The sequence below is a fragment of the Budorcas taxicolor genome, chromosome 18 (genome assembly GCF_023091745.1).
Source record: "Budorcas taxicolor isolate Tak-1 chromosome 18, Takin1.1, whole genome shotgun sequence".
NCBI classification, from domain to species: domain Eukaryota; kingdom Metazoa; phylum Chordata; class Mammalia; order Artiodactyla; family Bovidae; genus Budorcas; species Budorcas taxicolor.
Window position 1 is genome coordinate 52,371,112 of NC_068927.1, and position 18,690 is coordinate 52,389,801.

The window sequence follows — 18,690 nt, forward strand, 5'->3', positions numbered from 1 at the left end:
CCTACCCCCAGAAGCTGTTCATCTTCTCCAGCCCCACAGCTGGATCTTGTGCCAGAAGCCACCTCCTCCACTGCCCGAGGTCATACCTTTCCAAGACGTGCGTTTGCCCTCAGGGGTCCATGGTGAGAACACCAGATGGCCTTGGAGGAGACCGCTCACATCAGGCCAGAGCAGGGGCGACAGCGTGGTAAGAACAACCTGGAGACTTTCCTAAAGGTTCCTGCCCCCCAGCAGAAACAGCTTCAAGTTTTTCCATGGGGCTTTGGGGACCTCTAGTGGTCAGAGAACCACACTGCCCCTACCTATGACCAGAGGGAAGTCCCTGCTCCAAGAGCCCAGGGACTCCAAGTCCTCCTCTTAGGTTCCGCATTCCCGTTTACTGAGCTCCACTGCTTGCCAGGCTCTGCTCTAGGCACTGGGGATGCAGCCATGACAAGTCAGACCCAAGAACCTGGGGGCTCACAGTTTCCAAGTTCCACCATCCCACAGTCAGGCCAGACAAAAGCACATAAATGTCCAACTCAGTCTTTATTGACTGCTTTACCTTGGGGCCACCAGTGCTAACAGTTGTGGGGGGGGGGGGCCCACCTTTATTCAGGTCAAGGACCCTAGAGCACCCCCCTCAGAAGACAACAAATCCAGTTACAGAACTTACATGGCAGTTGGGAGGAGTGGAAAGGGGCACAGTATGTACAGAGACCTAAGGGGATGGTAGAGGTTCTTCAGCAACCGGGCCTGGTGGTGCTGAAGAGGGAAACGAGGTGCGTCAGCCACTGATCTGGACCCCCTCGGCCTCAGCCAGAGGGTAGATCTCAATGGCCTCCACCAGGGGCAGAGCCTCCACTGCAGTCTCCATCACAGCCAGGCCGACAGCGGCTTCAGCCTCTGCCAGCTGCTGCCGCACAGCTGCCTGGTGCTGCTGCTGGTGGGTCTTGCGGTGCTTCCACAGGTTGGAGAAGGAGCGGTAGCTCTTGCCACAGTCGGGGCACGAGTAGGGCCGTTCACCCGTGTGGATGCGGCGATGTTCTGCCAAGCGCATGGAGATGGCGAAGGCCTTGCCACACACTTCACAGGCGAACGGCCGCTCGCCGGTGTGCAGGCGGCGGTGGTCCTTCAGGTGGGTGCTCTGGCGGAAGGCCTTGCCACAGTCCGGGCAGGGGTATGGCCGCTCGCCGGTGTGGATGCGCCGGTGCACCTGCAGCGACGTCTCTGTGCTGAACAGCTTCTTGCACTCACTGCACTCCAGGCCGCGACGTCGGGCGGGGGCCGCAGGGGTGGCGGGGGCCGCGCTCCCAAGGGGCGGCGGGGAGGCAATGGGTGTGCGCGAAGCCCGTGGGGCCCGAGGGGCCGGGGGCTCCTTAGCCAGGACCTCGCCTGGCCCAGCCGCTGCGTGGGCAGCCTCGTGTGCCTGCAGCCGGGCGGCCGAGCCCACCTTCTTGCCACACGTGCCACACTCGAAGCGCCGCGGGGCCTGGGCGGCAGCAGCTGCACAGCGGTGCTCCCGCAGGCGCAGCGAGGAGGGGAAGGCAGCACCACAGGACGAGCAGCGGTGGGGCTGGCGCCCGGCGTGGGCCACCAGCTGGTGCACCTCCAGCAGCCGGCGCAGCAAGAAGGAGCGGGGGCACTCGCGACACTTGTAGGGGTACTCGCCCGTGTGGTGGTAGCGGTGCATGAGCAGGCGGTAGGGCCGGTGGAAGCGCACCCCGCACTCCTGGCAGCGGTATGGGAAGTGCTGGGCATGCACCAGCCGGTGCTGCCGCAGCGTGGAGCTCTGGGTGAAGGCCTTGCCGCAGTCCCCACAGCGGTAGGGCCGCTCACCGGTGTGGGTGAGGCGGTGGCGGGCCAGGTTGGCGGGCGAGTTGAAGGGCTTGGAGCAGTCCGGGCAGGGGAAGGGCCGCTCGCCCGTGTGCGTGCGCAGGTGGTTACGCACGTGTGACTTCTTCTTGAACATCTTGCCGCAGATGCTACACTTATGGCGCCGTTCCAGCCGGTGCACAAAACGCTGGTGCCGGGTCAGCTGCAGCGCCTTGCCAAACTCGCGACTGCAGAGGAGGCAGCGGTAGGTGCCTGGGGCGGTGGGCTCAGCTGAGCTCTCCTCGGCCACGGGGGGCTCCGGGGCCTCCGGCTCTCCAGTCTCTGCTGGGGCTGGCTCAGGAAAGCCAAGGACGGGCTCCTCTGGGGGGACTGGTGTTGTAGGCAGAGGGACACCCCCAACCCCGTGGGTACGCCGGTGATAAAGGAATTTGGTGAGGTTGACAAAGGTCTTTCCACACGGACATGAATGCAGAGGATTGGGGGTGTGGGCTCGCCGGTGGGCCAGGAGGAGGGCCTCTGTGCCAAAGGCCAGGCCACAGTCCACGCACAGGAAATGAGACTCACTGCTGTGGTCTCCAAGGTGCTGGTCCAGACTGGAAGGGCTGGGGAAGACACGACTGCACAGGGGGCACTTGAAGACACCCTCCCGGTGACTCCGCAGGTGCTGCTGTAGCTGGTGAGGTGAGAGAAAGAGCTGGTCACAGGCTGAGCAAAAGAGCTCCTGGGTGGCTGCCCCGCCTGGCTCTCCGCTGTTGTTCCTCCGCGCCCTGCGCCCCCGGCGATCGCGCCCGAGGGCTTCCCCGTTGCGCAGCTCATAACTGTGGTCAGAGGAGGGCACGGGCTCAGGCTGAGACACAGGCACCTCCACCGGCGCTGGGGTCAGAGTCTCCTGCTGCAAGATGGGCTCCTCAGACTCCGGGGCGGGAGCAGGGAAGTGGGTGGCCTGATGCTCCAGGAAGTCGGCTGGCAGCTGGAAGAGCTGCGAGCACTCCGAACACTTGTAGAGGAGCAGCTCCACCTCGGTCACCACCTCAGTGGTGGTGGCAGCAGCAGACGGGACAGCTGCCCCTTCCCCACCCTCTTCTGCTTTGCGGTATGAGTGCTCCACAGCCACGCGGGTCTGGCCCACAGGGGACCCCACGACAACTGGGGACCCCAGGACAACTGGAGTTGGAGGCTTGGTGGGAGTGGCCCGGAGGTGTGTCTGCCGGTGGTTCAGCCAGAGCTCCTGGCTGGCAAAGAGAGCCTTGCAATCCACACACTCATAGTGGATGGTACTGGAACTCAGGGCAGGTGCCTTGGGTGCTGGCTCAGCTGGCACTGCCTCCTGGGGTGCCATCATCTTCAGGTGCAGCTCCTGGTGCTCCAGGAGCTGGCTGGGTGACATGAGCAGCTGCCCACACTCCAAGCACTGGTACTGGCTCTCCTGGACGAGGGTCTGATAGAGGCCCGTGCCAGAAGCTGCCTCTGCAGCCACAGTGACTCCGGGGTCAGCCACACCCACGAGCTCAAAGTGCTGCTGGGGCACGTGGGAGTTCTGATGCATGAGCACCTCCTCCAGGGATCCATAGAGCTGGTTGCACTCGGAGCAGACATAGCGGTGCTCAATGTACAGGACCGTTTCCTCTGACTCCTCAGTCATGACGGTGGCAACACCCTGGGCTGGGAGATGTGGGGACAAATCATATCTAAGTCACTGCTTCCTCAGTCCTTCCCAGGGACAACTCTTTCCCTTTATCACTCCTCTACCAAAACCCTAGATTTATTTCCCCCTCTAACTTTTTGCTTCCGTATTTCTACCCCACCCCACTCCCTAACAACCCTTCCTCTCCTGAACACACAAGAACACCAAGCACAAAACCTTTCCCCCCGTCCCTTCCCAGTCAATCTACCTAAATCTCATCTCTGAATCAACTCGCATTAAATTCCCACCACCAGATCCTTGCAACCTGTTGACTCTCTTCATTCTCCTGCCGCACAGCTGGCCCAAGGCCCCATCCTACCACATAGGAACCTCTTCAGTCAGTACTTCCTCTACTGACTCCTTACCAACACACTACCCCATCCCTACCCCACATGCCCAGGAGAGTCCTCACACAGGCATGGACCACCCACTTCTCACAGCTCGCTCCTCCTCTGCTTCCACCCCCAGGTTCTCTCTCTCTTTACACCTCAACCACTCAGACTGTCCCAATGCCTGGCCACTTTCAGCACCTTTTCATGGTTCAACCCTGCTCCTCTGCACATAGCCCATCACCCACTAACCTTCTCCCTTTGGTGTCCAGGTTCCTCACATCAATAAACTTTTCTCACATTGGCCTAACCCATCTCCACCCCCAGACGTTGCCCACCTTAACCACTTTCCCATGATTCCCAGGTCCCTCTCTTCAAATTACTTAACTCCCTCTATACATTAAGGCCCTTTCCCACAACCCTAATAGCCTACCCAGAACTTCTAGACTTATTTTCACAAAAGACAGCCAGAACTTTCTTCACACTTAGACCCCTCCCACCACCCTAACTCATTCTCCAGAGCACCCAGACACTCATCGCATTAATCCTCTACCTCTTCTGTGCACTGAGACCTCACCCACAATTCTAAGTCCCTCTGGGGTACCCAGCCCCCTCTTCATACTGACTTAAGCCCCCCTTCTTCATAGACAACCATCCTGGACAATTGAGGGATTCCCAGAACCTCTCTCCACATATTCTTCTTCGCAAAAAGGACCCTTCCCATCCTAACTTATTCTTGGGATACCCAGATCCTTCTTTAAAAAAGACCCACCCTCACCCTAATCCTTCCAGGGACAGACCCCCGCCCCCCCCCCCACATTACTAATCTGACCTTTTCTTCCCTGCAGAAAGACCCCATTCCTCCCACCCTAACCCATTCTAGGGACGCCTAGACACCCTTCTTCATATCAATCTAAGCCCCTCTTATCCGCAGAAAGACCCAACCCCACCCTAACCCACTGCAGGGATGCTCAGATCCCCTCTAGATACCTAAATTCCTCTTTTCTGCAAAAAGATCCCACACATACTCTATCCAAGAATATCCAGACTACTCTTCATCATAATGGCTTAGATTCCTTTCCCACATACTCCTCCCACTGTCCAAATCTCATTAAGAATACCTAAACCTTGCATCAGCACCCTAACCCTGACAGCCAGCCAGATCCTCCTTCCTAACAACCCAAGCCCCTCTCATCAGCCTATTAACCTTGGGGCTACCCAGACCCCCTGCCCCACCCTAGACACACAGATCACTCTCACCACCCTAAAATCCTCCAGGGACGCCCAATTCCTACTCTTCACCTTGACCTAATTCCTGGTACTTTCCAAAAAGACTACTTCTCAAGTTACTCGATAAACACGAAGACCAGTTTCATATAACATAAAACTTCTTTACACAGAGACCCATTCTCAGGTCTCAACCCATTCCAAGAGTGCTCAACGCTCCCCGCTCGCCCTCCCTCCCCACATACTTTGGTTTAACTCTTCACATTAATGTAACTCATCCCCATCCTTCACACTGGGACCTCCACCTAGCCCTAAATCTCCCTTCTAGGCATATCCATTTCCTGGTATCTTTTCACACTTAAGACCTAACTCATGAGCCTAACTCTCCAGCCATAACTAGATTTTCGCTTTACGTCAACTTAACCACCTCCGTTCTCACGGCCGGAACCCCTCCCCGGGCACCCAGCTGTCCTCGAACCGTCCAGCCTTCATCCTGGGTTGTCCCACAGCCAAGCCCTTAGCCGCGCACTCCCTGGAGCCTTAGAAACCCTCCCGGGGACACTCGAACGCCTCCCTTCACACCCAAGTCCCCGATAGCGCCCAGCCCAAGCCCCGTCCCTCCTCATTCAGCCCTTCCCACGACTCCTCGCTCCCTTCCCACCCGCCGCCCCGGCCCGGTCTCCCGCGCACCCCGCGGGCCGTTGGTACCGCTCCGCCCCACCTCCCGGCGCGCGCCCCCGCTCCGGTCCTCAGTGCGCAGGCGAGGTGGCGAGAGAAGGCCGCACGAGTAGGGTGGGGAGCCCGACCGGCCCTTCACGCGCCCGCTCGCACGTACCCGCCTCCGCCGTCTCGCACGCCCCGGGGCCGGACCCGGACCCGGGCCGCAGCTCCCCTTGCGCGGCCACCCTACCGCTGCGCCCTCTGTAGCTCCCGCCGTCACCTCTCGCCTGCTCCGCAGCCTCGCTCTCGCCCCCGATCGCCCGCAGCAACGCCCCTCCCACCTTCCTCCTTGGCCGCCGCGCGGATGGCCGAGTGCGCCCAATCGTCGTCCGTCTGGCCTCTGCCGTTGGACCAATCGACGCTCACGTCTCCGTCCCCTGGACCAATAGTATCGGGCGTTGGGCTCCCTCCGCACCATCCAACCAATCCTCCAGCGACGTTTTCTCATTGGCCCGCCCCCGACTGTTAAGGCCCGCCCCCACTGATAGGGCCCGCCTCCTTACGCCCTCTGAAGGATGTTCCTCCTGCACCTCCTCCTCGACCCCTCTTGACGGCTCGAGAAGGGAGGGCGGCGCGATGACGTCAGGTGGCGGAGCGACGCTTCTGGCGCCATCTTGGGGCCGCTGGGCGGGAGGCGGGTCGTTCTCCAAGGGGAAAGTAGGGGAAATTGAGGCACAAACACTAGGAGGGCGGCGGAGGCGGGGAAGCTGAGGCTTAGGAATCCCTGAAGAAGGAAGGGAGAGAGCGAAGCTCTGGTCAGCGCGAAGGGGAAGCTGTAACACCAATTGCATGGATGGAGAAAAGGGAAATCAAGGCTCTAGACTTACTTTGTTAGAGAGGAATAAAGGCAGAAAGAAAGAAGGGAAGAAAAACCGAGGGACCCTTGAGGGAAGGGGGAGGAAGAAATGTCGGAGGAAAAGCACGGATAGGGAGTCTGAGCGAGCAAGGAAGATATGAAGGATAAGGGAGGAAATGGAAGTTGGAAGGAGAAACCGAAAAATCCAGGAGGGGCATTTGTTTTGTTTCCTATCGTGAATATTTAATAAGCGGCTGCAGTATGCCAAGTCAAGGTTAATCTTTGTAGGGATAGAGAAGGAACAGGAAAAGTGTGTGCCCTCCTGGATTTTAATTTCTGAGAATATAAAAGTTATCAGGTTCAGGGCTTCCCTGGTGGCTCATCCAGGGGTTAAGAATCCGCCTGCCAGTGCAGGAGGCATACGTTGCATTCCTGATCTGAGAATGTCCCACATGCATCGGGGCAGGTAGGCCAGAGGACAATAACTACTGAGCCTGTGCTCTGACCCAAGAGAAGCTACCACAAAGAGGCCTGTGTACTGCAAATAGAGAGTAGCCCCTGCTCCCTACAACTAGAGAAAGCCCACATATAGCAAGGCCAAGTGCAGCCAAAAATAAATATTTTAAGAAAAGAAAAGATCTGTAGACAGCCAGTGGCAGTAGTTGTAAAGAAAATAAAGCAGAGCGACAGAGGACATGGACTGATATTGGATGGCAGGGAGGGTCTCTCTCTGAGGTCGCTGAGGAATGACAGGAAGGAGCCAGGAAGGAAACTGCTGTGGGAGTGGGGAAGGTACCCACATGGATCCTCATTTTTCCCCAAACCCCTTTCAACTCAGGCTCTGGTCCAGGAGACTTTCAAAGTAAACCAAGTCCAGGACAGTGACATTCCTGCCTTCATTATCAAGGCTTTCAGAGCCAGGAGAGAGGAGATGGCAATGGGAATCTCCCAGGCCCCTTCTCTCCCTGCCATGATAACCCTTGGCTTCCTCAGGCCCAGGCCAGAGGTCTGAATTCCTATCTTTTGGGAAATCTCGCATACTGAAGAGTCACTAAGGTCTCAGGCCAGGCCAGCTAGCTCTGGCAGTTCCATTTGAAGAAACAAGATGTGTAGATGGGTAGATGACCTGAAAGACAGCCAGGGTGAGAACCTGAAGCTGGTGACCCTATAGTGTCTGGACTGTATTCCACTTTCTTCTAGGGTGCTCTTTTTCCAGGCTGATGGTGCAGAAGCTCAGGAAGGCTGGAATCCCCATATGTTTGAGGAGCTCTGGACTACTCACATCCCCTTATGGATGGCTCTCAGGGCCTTGGAAGCAAGTTGCCGCCCACCCAGCCCTGCAGTTGCCGGGGCTACTCTACTCCCCAAGGACAGGAGGGGACCTGCAAGAGATTCAGTTGTTCTAATTGCTTCCCCTCCCCCCATTGCTAAATGTCCACCAACAGATGAATGGATAAAGAAGATGTTGTATATATACACAGTGGAATACTACTCAGCCATAAAAGATGAAATAATGTAAATTTGCAGCAATATATATGGAATTAGAGTTTATCATAGTAAGTCAACTAAGAGGAAGACAAATGCCATATGATATAACTTCTACATAGAATCTAAAACATGACACAACAGAAGATATCCATGGAGCAAACAGGCTCACAGATACAGAGAACAGACCTGTGGTTGCCAAGCAGGTGGGGTGGGGGAGTGAAAGATTGGGAGCCTGGAATTAGCAGATAAAAACTATTATATATAGGATGGATAAGCAACAAGGACCTACTGTATAGCACAGGGAATTCCATTCAATAGCCTGTGATAAACCATAATGGAAAAGAATATGAGGGGACTTCCCTGGTGGTCCAGTGGTTAAGATCTGCCTTCCAATGCAGGGGATGCAGGTTCAATCTCTGGTCAGGGAGTTAAGATCCCACACACCTTGGGGCATCTAAGCCCATGCACCACAACTATAGAGTCCGTACACTGCCAATGAAAGATCCTGCATGCTGCAACTAAAACCGAACATAGCCAAATATATAATAATAAAATGTTAAGAATATTAAAGCATATATATGTATATCTGAATCACTTTGCTGTACAGAAAAAATTAACATTGTAAATCAACTTCAAAAAAGTTGTCTAAGTTATTTTTATTAGGATCTCAAGTGCTTCCTTTTTAAAACAATTTATTTTGGCTGTGCAGCATGCAGGAACTTAGTTTCCAACGTAGGGATAGAACTAATACCTCATGCATTGGAAGCATTGAGCCTTAACCACTAGACCACTAGGGAAGTCCCTATGCTCCGTGCTTTCCGTGCATTTTCCGACATAATCCTATCAATAACTCTAGAAAGGAGGAACTAATGTTCTCACTCTAGAGAGAAAGTGAGGTTCAGAGAAATTAAATAACATGTCTCATCATTAGGAAGAGACCCAACCAGAATTCTAACCCAGGAGTTCACTCCAAGAGCTACACTCTTAGCTCCCACTCAGGTGGGACATCCAAAGCATCATACCAAATGGATGAATGCATTGCACGCATGCTAAGTCACTTCAGTTGTGTCTGACTCTGCCACCCTATGCAGAAGGCTCTCAATGGCCTAGTTTGAGCCCGTCCCCATCTCTGAACCAATCCCTGTGGCCAGGACGATGTGGTTCTTTGATCCTGGGTCAGGAATCAATCAGTCCTGGGAAACATATGGTTCTCTGAGGGAAAGTTCAAGTTCTGCCTTGGGGATGGGCACTGGGCAGGTGAAAACAAGACTTTGTCCGCCTCCCAGCCTGGAGATACATGCATGTATAAGGAGAAAGAAAAGGGAAGAAAGAGAGCCAGTTAATGCAACAGAGGAACAGTGTTTGGGGTGTAGAGCGTAGAGGGAACCGTGGCTGTGGATTCAGGGTAGAAGGGATGTTGGATGAACCCTAGGTGGTTGTTGTTTAGTCACTAAGTCGTATCAGACTCTTGTGATCCTATGGACTGTAGTCCTCCAGGCTCCTCTGTCCATGGCATTTCCCAGGCAAGATACTGGAGTGGGTTGCCATGCACCTCCTCCAGGGGATCGTCCTGAACCAGGACTCGAACCAACGTCTCTTACATCTCCTGCATCGGCAGGTGAGTTCTTTACCACTAGTGCCATCTGGAAAGTCCAGATGAATGCATTATTGCCTTCAGGGTGAAATCATCAGGGGCAGGAACCAGATAACCTGGAAGACCTGGAAGCTAGACTCAGCCTTTGGGGTTCCATGCTCTTAGGCAGATTCTCACTCTTGCAGAGGCCTCCTTTCCCCACTTGAAAACGGAAGGGTCCAGCTTGACTTATCTTTCTGCTTATACCTTCAGCTTGGAATTCCCAGTTTATCTGGATTGACTAGGTCCCTTCACTTCAGATGATGCAGGAGTAAGCTGAGGCCTGCGTCAGTTTTTCTGGAGGTGGTGGCACAGGACTAGGGCATCTGAGACAGGATCAGCTTAGAGAGAATACCATTTTATGCTGGGATCCCTGCATAAGCAATGGCCTGGAGGCCACTGTAAATCTGGGCTTTCAGACCTAGCTGGAGCTGAGAGTGGGTGTTGGGGCTCCCTTAAGTCCCGTGAGGAGGGGTATGCAAAGTCAGAGGCCCTTCAGGGTCAAATATACGTGTCAGATGTATGTTGGGGCCACCCCATATGCCAGCTGCAGAGGGACTTCTGTGCCAGGCCAGCGTGAGAGTTGCCACGTGCCGACTGTGTGCCTTCTTGCGAGGCATGCAGTCACGTGTGCTGGGGGCTGCACGTGAGTGCTTTAGTGTCTCCTCCCCATCACGAGCATTGGGGGTGGTGGTGAGTCACGGACTCAGCCTTCAGCGCCAACTGTCATGTTCCTTCCCCCCAAATTTCACCCCCCACCCAGCCGTGCACCACCCACCCCCACTCCTGCTTCTCTGCCATCCCCCTGCCCTGCTCAGCTCTCTCCGGGAGGGAGGGAGTCTCCCACTTCTGTGGGCTCTGCCCTCCAGCTCCCTGCCCTTTCCCACTGCCTCTATGCTTGGGTGGGTGACTCTCCTCCCCACCCACTCAGGTCCCCGGGATTGCTCTGCTTCATGGAGAATTCCCCTACTCACCACCCATCCCTGCATCTCCATGGGGGCTATTTCTGTTTCTCGGGGCTACTCCCTCGTTCCCACAGGCCCGCTGTGCCTGCCTCAGCGGGTCCTTTGGGTCCTCATTCTGCCTCTCTGGATTTTCTGGCCTCTGTGGGCCCCCCTCCAGGTCCATGGCCAGCTCCCCCTTTCCCTGGCCCTCCTCCCAGTCTCCGTGATGTCCACCCTTGTTCCAGTCTCTGCGGGCCTCTTCTCCGGTCACCCCAGACCGCTCCCCATGTCTTCTGTGCCCGAGGGCCTCAGTCCACCAGGTTCCCTCTGTCCCCCTCTTCACAAGGGGCTCTCTGGGTCCACCAGCTGCCCTCGCTTCCGAGGTCCTTAGCTTGTCTCTGTGGTCTGCTCCCTTGTCTCGACGGCCCTTTCTTTGCGCTGGGCTTCTTCCTGTCCTTGTCCTTGTGGGCTCTGTGGACCCTGGTCCACCTCTGTGGCTCTTGATGGCTGTCTTGCCATTTCTCTGCATTTTTCTTCGTCTCCGTAGCCCTCTCCCCCAGCTGCACGGCCTTCTCCCCAGGTCTCCCTGCCTCTCAGTCTCTGTCTCCTGTGGGCGCCTGTGCCCAAGGGCTGCCCGGGCAGGGCGGTGGCATGGTGTGGTGGAGGAGGTGGCCCGAGGGGTGGGCCCTCTGTCCAATGCAGCGCCTTGCCCTCATCAGCATTCTCCTCGCGGGGGCCCCCCAGCCGGACCAACGGGCTCCCCCTCCCCCGGCTCCCCTCCCTCCGATCTCTCCCTCTCTCTCTGTCTTCCTCTCTCTCTATCTCCGCCTGCCTCCCTCCCTTCCTCCTGCCCGCTCTCCTCCCTGTCTCCCTCCCTCGCTCCTCTCTCCCCCCGCCCCCCTGCGCTCCAGGACCCAGCGCGGGCGGCAGGCGGGCAGGCAGGCGGCGGCCTCAGAGGGGAGAAGTGGCGGCGGCGGTGGCGGCGGCGGCGGGGAGGGAGGCCCAGCTGGGAGCCCGGAGCCGGCGGCTGCTCCTCGCAAGGGACCAGGAGTCCGTGGCCAGGCCCTCCCGCCGAGGCCCTGCGCTGGGCGCCCCGGGACACCCCACCCTCCTCCGCCTTCCTCTTCCACCTGCTCCTCTCCATCCTCCCCTCCCTCCTCCTCTCCCTCTTCATCTCTCCACCTCTCCGGCCCGGCTCGTTGGCGGCGGCTCTTCTCGGGGTCTCCCAGCACCCCCTCCTCCCCCAGCTCCGCCACTCGTCCGCCTCTCCCCGCCCCCAGCATGCATTCCCGGCGCGGGCTGAGGGCTTGAGGACTCCAGGCCCCAGCCTCCTCATCAAGGGCCGGCCCGGGCTCCAGGGGGGAGGGGGAAAGGGGTGGCCCCCTCCCCCCCAGCCAGCCCTCCCTTCCCCCACCTCTCCTGATGGCCGGCTTCCTTGTCGCCACCCAGTCCTCGCCCCCCGTGGCCCCCCCAGGCCGGCCCGGCTAGGGGAGGGGGCGGGGGCCCTTGCCTGGGCCGGCTTCCCCCTCCCCCGGCTCTGCCTGTGCCCCCTCCCTTGCGTTTTCACCTTCCTCCCTCCTCCCCCTCTTCTCTCTCCCCTTCCCTCCTCCATTTTCTCCTTTCCCCTTCCTCCCTTCCCCGGCCCGCCCTCTTCTCTTCCACCTGTCCTTCCTCCCTGCCCCCCGGGGAGCCCCCTGTTTGGGATTAGTTGGGGGCCACCGCCGGAGGCGGGGGAGGGGGCCCTGTGGACTGCCCTCTCCCCCCCGCCCCAGCCACACCGCCCAGCGCCGGAGCGTCTCCCCCGTGTCGATCCGATCCTCGGGCCTCGAGGGAGCCCAGCCCTCCGTCCCACCAGGATCCGTGAGTGTCTGCAGGGTGCGGGTTGGGCCTGGGCCTGGAAGGCTGGGCTCACTGCTGGCTGGTGGGGGGCCCACATCCCCCTGATCGACCGGACCGGCAGACACCCTCCCCCACCAAGGGCCTGCCCTGCACCCTACATCTCCCCACCTCCTTTCCCCTCAGCCTTTCCTCACCCCTTCTTCTCATTACCCAGCTCAGCCGTGGCCCCCAGCCCCAGCTGCTGGGCTCCTGAGGGGCTGATTTGGCTCTGACTTGGGGCCTCACTCCGCCTCCAGGACTCCTGGCTGGTCTCCGCCCCTGCTAGCTCCAGCCTGGGTCCGCGGTGGCCGGCTGTGCTCTCTCACTCTGTTCCAGTCTCTCTCCTTTCCCCTGAGCCTCATCCTTGCCACCTACCGTGGGCCCCTTCCCAGCCGGTCTCTGTCTCCTGGAAGTGTCTTTTCTCCGCTTTTGAATCTCCCATTTAATGTGTCTGTTGGACCTCTGTCCGACTCTGTCCAACTTCTTTCTCTTTGCGGTGAGCCCAGCCCTTTCTTGGTGTGTCCCTATGGATCTCCCGGTCTCCCTCCCCTCCCGCCGTCTCTCAAAACTCTCCTGTCTCCTCTCTGTCTGGGAGGATCCTCTGCCTGGTCTCACCCTCTCCCCACTGCCCTCTGTCCACTGTTCACTTTGCCTGGGCCTCTGCTCACCTGTCTGCCTCTCTGTCCCTCTCTGGGCTTGGAGGCCGTCTTCCTTCTCTTACTTCTGCTTTCTTCCCCCAGATCCACTCATCCTGTCTCTTCCATCCCTCACTCCTTAGCCACTGCCCTGCTTTGTCTTTTCCGTGGTGATCTCCTGGGCCCCCTATTCTCTCTTCCCCTTCTGCATCCCCCCGCCTGGCTTCTGGTTCCCATTCCTCCCCTTGCCTTGGGGCTTGCAGTCTCTAGGGTTGACCTGCTTCCAAGATGCTGCTCTGTGCAGATGGATGGATGGATGGATGGATGCTTCTGTGTGTGGGTGCTTGTCCCCTGCCTGTGCCCCTCCAGGCCACTCACTCTTCTTTCCCTCCATCAGTTTCCCTCCTTGACTCTCCTTTCTCCTCTCTCCATGTTGGGGAGTCTGTCTCTCAATCTTGTGTCTCTCTCCCACTTGGTCTTTCCTCCTCTTTAGAGAAACTGTGTGGCTCATAGACCTTTTCTCTCCATCTCTCTCTTTGACTAGCCCTCCTTGTCAAAGTTTGGCGATTTCTCTCCTCCCCTCCGTTCCTGTATCTGTTCATCTTTTCTCTCTATCCCTCACCCCATTTGCCCTCTCTCCTTTGCGATATTTCTCACTTGCCCACTTGTCTGTCTTCCTCTCCTGGCAGGGCCCATTCCGCTCACTCAGCTGCTGTGTTTCCATCTTTATCTGGCTCTGCTTAAGTCTCTGGGCCTCATTCCCTGCCCTCCTCTCTGCGCTCTCCCTCTTGTCTTTGTCCCTTTTGGTGTCTCACTTCTAGGTAATGTCTGTGTGTCCTTCTCGCTCATTGAGCCCCAGTTACTTCCCTTTGGTTTGTCTGTCTTTCTGTCTGTGCCTTCCTATGCCTCTGTGTCCCTCTGGTGCCCCAGCCCAGTCCCTGGACTGTCTCTTTCACCTCGCACCGGTGTCTGCCACCTGCGGGTCCCCGCCCTTCTGGCCCCTGTCTCTTTCTTGGTCTTTATGTTTCTAGTCTCCTCCGTGATTTGTCCCCAGAAGCCCCTGGAGCTCAGGATGACCCCTCACTCGCACCGCTCTCCTAGCCCCGCCCTGCACACCCCTGTCCCTGTGAGTTCTCCTTCTGGGTTCGCCCTGCCTCCTTTCGTCCTGCACCCTTGATAGGCCTTCACCTTCGATGCAGATTACAGTCCAGAGGCCCCAGGCAGTCCAGCAGGCCCTCCTACCCCCAGCCTGTCTTTCCCAGAGGTCCTGGGAGAGAGGGACCTGTTCAAGGTCACCTGGGAGGTGGCGGCAGAGCAGGGACCCCGGGAGTCTCTGGCGGCCCTGGCCTAGGTTTTTCTGGCTACAAGGGATGATGTGAAGTGTTGCCGTGTACTTCTGCCTCCTCCTCCATCGGTGGGTCTCATTCTGCCATCTCCCCAGCCTAAGCCCTCCTCCCATGGGAATGAGTGGGGTGTGGCGAGTCCCCCAGGTTCACATCACCCCACTCCAGGCCTCTTAGGAACCCTTTCCCATGGAAACCCAAGTGTCCCTTCCCATGGGGCCCGGCCCTTGACCAGGGGGAGCCATGCAATTGGCCAGACTCATCCCTGCCCAGTGGTCCCCCTGCAGGGGGCAAGGGCACTGGGAGCAATTGTGGGAAGCAGAGGCTCACTGGCTCCCACTAGTCTTCAGCTCCCTAGAGCAGGGAGGGGGGGCCGTAGTTTGGCACCCGATTCAGCAGATAGTGCCCCCCCCCCCCAGCTTTATTCACTGCTTCCATCCAGCTTACTGGTGGCATCTCAGTAGATTTGTGTCTTCTCTCCTTTCTGTCTTCGTGTTCTATGTTGTGTCCCTCCTGTGCCTTTTTGTGTGTGTGTCACACTGCTTGGCATGTGGAATCTTTAGTTCCCCTACCAGGGATTGAACCTGCGCCCCTTACACTGGGAGCCTGGAGCCCTAACCACTGGACCACCAGGGAAGTCCCCTCCTGTGTCTTGATTTGCCTCTCTTCTACCTGCCCACTCTCTTCCTCTCCCTGCCCTGCCCTTTCTCTCTGTCTCCACGTCTCCCTGTCTTCTGGCTTCTCCTTCTTTCTCTTTCTTAGTCCTGTCCTCTTCTCCCTACAACTCTCCTTCTCTGTTTCTCCCCATTGCGAGAGAAATGTTTCTCTCCATTGTTTCTCCCAATTCTCTTGTCTTCGCATCATCTCTCTGTTCCCTCATATTTTGGCCCATTTTCCCTCTTTCCTTTCCTGAGTTTCTTCATATCTCTGCCACCCCCAGCCTCTCTCTTTCTCTGTGTCCATTTTTGTCTTTCTCTCTCATTACTCTTTTTTTTTTAATCCTTTTTTCTTTTTTAGCCCCTTAGGTGCCTTGGATCTTCCCATCTGTCTCCATCTGTGTGTCTCCGTGTGTCTTTCTCTTCCCAAGTTTCTTAACTCCCAGATACTTTCCCCTCCAGACCCCGGATGTCCAGGCCCCTCTCCCCGTGGGATTGTGGGAACCAGGGACGTCAGGAAGATGGCAAGTGAGGCCTGGGATGGGGTTGCCTAGCAACCACTGCATCCTCTCCAGCCGGTTTCTGTTGCCTAGTAACAGCTGCCTGCCCAGAGACAGGGGCGGAACTGGGTGGGGGGGTGGCACTTCCTGGTTTCCTATTGGGGTGGAGATAGTCCCTGGAATCTGCTCTTACCTGAGATCCTCTTCATATCTCCCTCCTGCTTGGGTAGCTGTGAACATCCTCCATCAGTGCTTCTCCCCCTCGATGCCTGGGTGCTGTGAGCCTCGCCCCCCACCACTGCTAGTCTTCCTGAGGCTCGGCACCCCCAGTGATGGCTTCAGCACTGTCAGCTCTAATGAGGGCAGGGCCTTTCAGAGCTCAGCAACTGCGTCCCAGGCTCTGTGGTCACCCCCCCATCCGGCAGTCCACAGAGGGGCTCAGAAGCCCCCATTTTGGCAATCTCCCCGTGGGCGGGGGGGTCTCCCTGCAGGTGGCGAGTGGGGGCCGCGGCAGCTGCGTCCCCATGAGGAGGGGAGGAAGATGCCGGCTGAGCTGCTGCTGCTGCTGATTGTCGCCTTCGCCAGCCCCAGCCGCCAGGTGCTCTCATCACTGCGCATGGGTGAGGCCCTGAAGCCCCCATCCGCCCTGCCTCCTCACAGACCCTCCCACTGGGCCCTGGGGCTCTTCTCCGACCATGCCGGTCCCTCAGGAACCCTGGGATCTGGGCCGCAGTCTGGCAGCCCCTGCCCAGCTCCTTCCTCCCCCTGAGCCTAGGAGTCGGCATCCCAGGTCTCTCCAAGCTCAGATTCAGGAATCTGGACCCCTTCACCCCACCTCCAGCCCTGCCTCAGAGCCAAGGAGTCCAGGAGCCAGGCCCTTCCTCCCTCAGGACCCAGGAGTACGGTCCCCAACTCCTGTGTTCCCTCAGCTGCCATTCTGGACGACCAAACTGTGTGTGGCCGTGGTGAACGTCTGGCCCTGGCCCTGGCCCGGGAGCAGATCAACGGGATCATTGAGGTCCCAGCCAAGGCCCGCGTGGAAGTGGACATCTTTGAGCTGCAGCGGGACAGCCAGTACGAGACCACGGACACCAGTGAGCAGGGCCGGGGGGGGCGGTGGGGGTGAGGCAGGCCGGGCTGCTGCCTCCATCCCTCCCTCAGCCTGCCCTATTCTGGGTGCTGCCCTGGAGGACCTGAGGGCCTCATTTGAAAGACAGGCTTCATGACTGGCTAGGGATGCTTAGCCCCCAGAGCTAAGTAACGAGGGGCCCAGACAGTGGGGCTGGGGGCCTCAGGGGCAGGGACAGCAAAGGTGTTCTGGAGAAGACTAACCTGAAGCTGAGCTCTGAAACATGAGCAGGATCTAGAAGGAGAGGCATTGTTCAAGATCCAGCCTGTGAAACACAACCAGCCCTCTAGTAGGGGTGCATGAGTCTATTGAATACTCACAGACTGAGCGAATGTCCCTTGAACAGACGTGCTGGGGACACAGACTTGTGGGAGAGGCGGCCTTCAAACGCGTTTTAGATTTCTTCCTTGCAGACCTTATCAGAACCTTTGTTTTGTTTACGTTTGTTTCAGATCTTTGAGAGGCCAGATGGGGTCCAGTGACTCCTGGACTTTTTTGGCTGGAGTAGCACAGAACACAAATTGAGAGACTGGATTGGAGGGTGTGGAGGCAGATGGTGTTCCAGGCATCCGCCTGTAGTCTGGAGCTGGGGCAGAGGGGACGACTGAGCGTTTGGAGCCAAGGAACATGATGTGGGGTTGCACTCAGCCTGACCCCCTGGGCTCAGGACCTGTTTGCAGGGATCGTGAGAGACTAGAGTATAGCTGGGTGATGGGCGGTGAGGCTGGGCAGGTTGACAGGTCAGCTTGAGGAGGCTGAAAGATGCCATCTTCACTTGCAGGCAGTGGGGAGTCATTGATGGGTTTGGAGCAGGGAGCTGGTGAAAGTAGAACCTAGAGGCTAGATTTGGGTGGCTGATGAGGAGGCCGGTGAGTGCCTGAGTTGACAGCCCTGAGATAGGACAGGGAAGGAGGAGTTGAAGAGAGGAGAGAAGATGTGAGAAAATCTGAGGACAAAAAAGAGACAGGACTTGGTGACTTGACCATTAGGAGAGAGATCAAAGCTGAGGATCATTTCCAGGGATGTGGTGAATGGTGACCCTGCCCCCCTCACCAACACGGAAGGCGTGCTGGGAGTACATTTGGAGGAAAACGAGATGTTTAGTTACAACGCTCTTTGTTGGGTAGCAGAAACCCAACTCAGGCTGACTTAAGAAAAACAACTTATCAGGTCATGTCACTAAAGGCCCTGATGCTGGCAAAGATTAAAGGCAAAAGGAGAAGGGGGCAGCAGAGGATGAGATGGTCAGATAGCATCACTGACTCAATGGATATGAATCTGAGCAAACCTCCGGGAGATAGTGGAGGACAAGGGAGCCTGGCATGGTGCAGTCCATGGGGTTGCACAGTCAGACACGACTTGGTGACTGAACAACAGCAAAATAACCTAAAGATTAATTTGGGGCTTGCTTGGATCCAGGTGCTTGAATGATATCCCTGGATTGTTTCTGGCATGGCTTAATACAGATACTCAAGTGATGTTCCAGGGAGCTCTGTGTCTTCATCTCTGGGCCCTACTTTTCTCTCAGTTGGTTTTGTTTTCGGGAATGCCCTCCCCAGCTGGTGTCAGGATGGCCACAACTGGTCAAAACTTTACATCTCTCCAGTTTAGCAAAGCCAGGGATAATTTTAGCAGGGGACCTGGGGAAGGCTCTCAATGGCCTAGTTTGAGCCCGTCCCCATCTCTGAACCGATACCTGTGGCCAGGACGATGTGGTTCTTTGATCCTGGGTCAGGAATCAATCAGTTCTGGGAACCATGTGGTTCCCTGAGGGAAAGTTCAAGTTCTGCCATGGGGATGGGCACTGGGCAGGTGAAAACAAGACTCTGCCTGCCTGCCAGCCTAGAGACGCACACGTGTATAAGGAGAAAGAAAAGGGAAGAAAGAGAGCCAGTAAACGCAACAGAGGAACG

General features: G+C 57.3%; 2 protein-coding genes across 3 annotated transcripts in view; one reads left to right on the forward strand and one right to left on the reverse strand.

Moving 5' to 3' along the window:
• Positions 1-516: 516 nt before the first annotated feature.
• On the reverse strand, positions 517-6,057 carry ZNF574 (zinc finger protein 574). 2 transcript variants are annotated; one of them, XM_052655767.1, is made up of 2 exons: positions 5,996-6,057; positions 517-3,477 (listed from the first exon to the last, which is right to left on the reverse strand). In XM_052655767.1, exon 2 carries the CDS (start codon positions 3,455-3,457, stop codon positions 767-769), a length of 2,691 nt encoding a protein of 896 aa, XP_052511727.1. In that variant the 5' UTR covers positions 3,458-3,477; positions 5,996-6,057; the 3' UTR covers positions 517-766. The 2 variants fall into 2 exon arrangements, with proteins under 2 accessions (XP_052511727.1, XP_052511726.1); XM_052655766.1 differs by having other exon boundaries at positions 5,891-6,024.
• Positions 6,058-16,189: 10,132 nt separating this feature from the next.
• GRIK5 (glutamate ionotropic receptor kainate type subunit 5) overlaps positions 16,190-18,690 on the forward strand; it is a 58,754-nt gene continuing 56,253 nt past the window's right edge. Inside the window, exons 1-2 of the mRNA XM_052655765.1 lie at positions 16,190-16,268; positions 16,578-16,742. Of these exons, the coding sequence (XP_052511725.1) occupies positions 16,190-16,268; positions 16,578-16,742 (244 nt within the window). The remainder of the gene's footprint in view (positions 16,269-16,577; positions 16,743-18,690) is intronic.

What these genes read in the sequence shown, in the direction of transcription:
- ZNF574 (XM_052655767.1), bottom strand. Translation starts at nt 3,457, where the DNA reads ATGACTGAGGAGTCAGAGGAAACGGTCCTGTACATTGAGCACCGCTAT.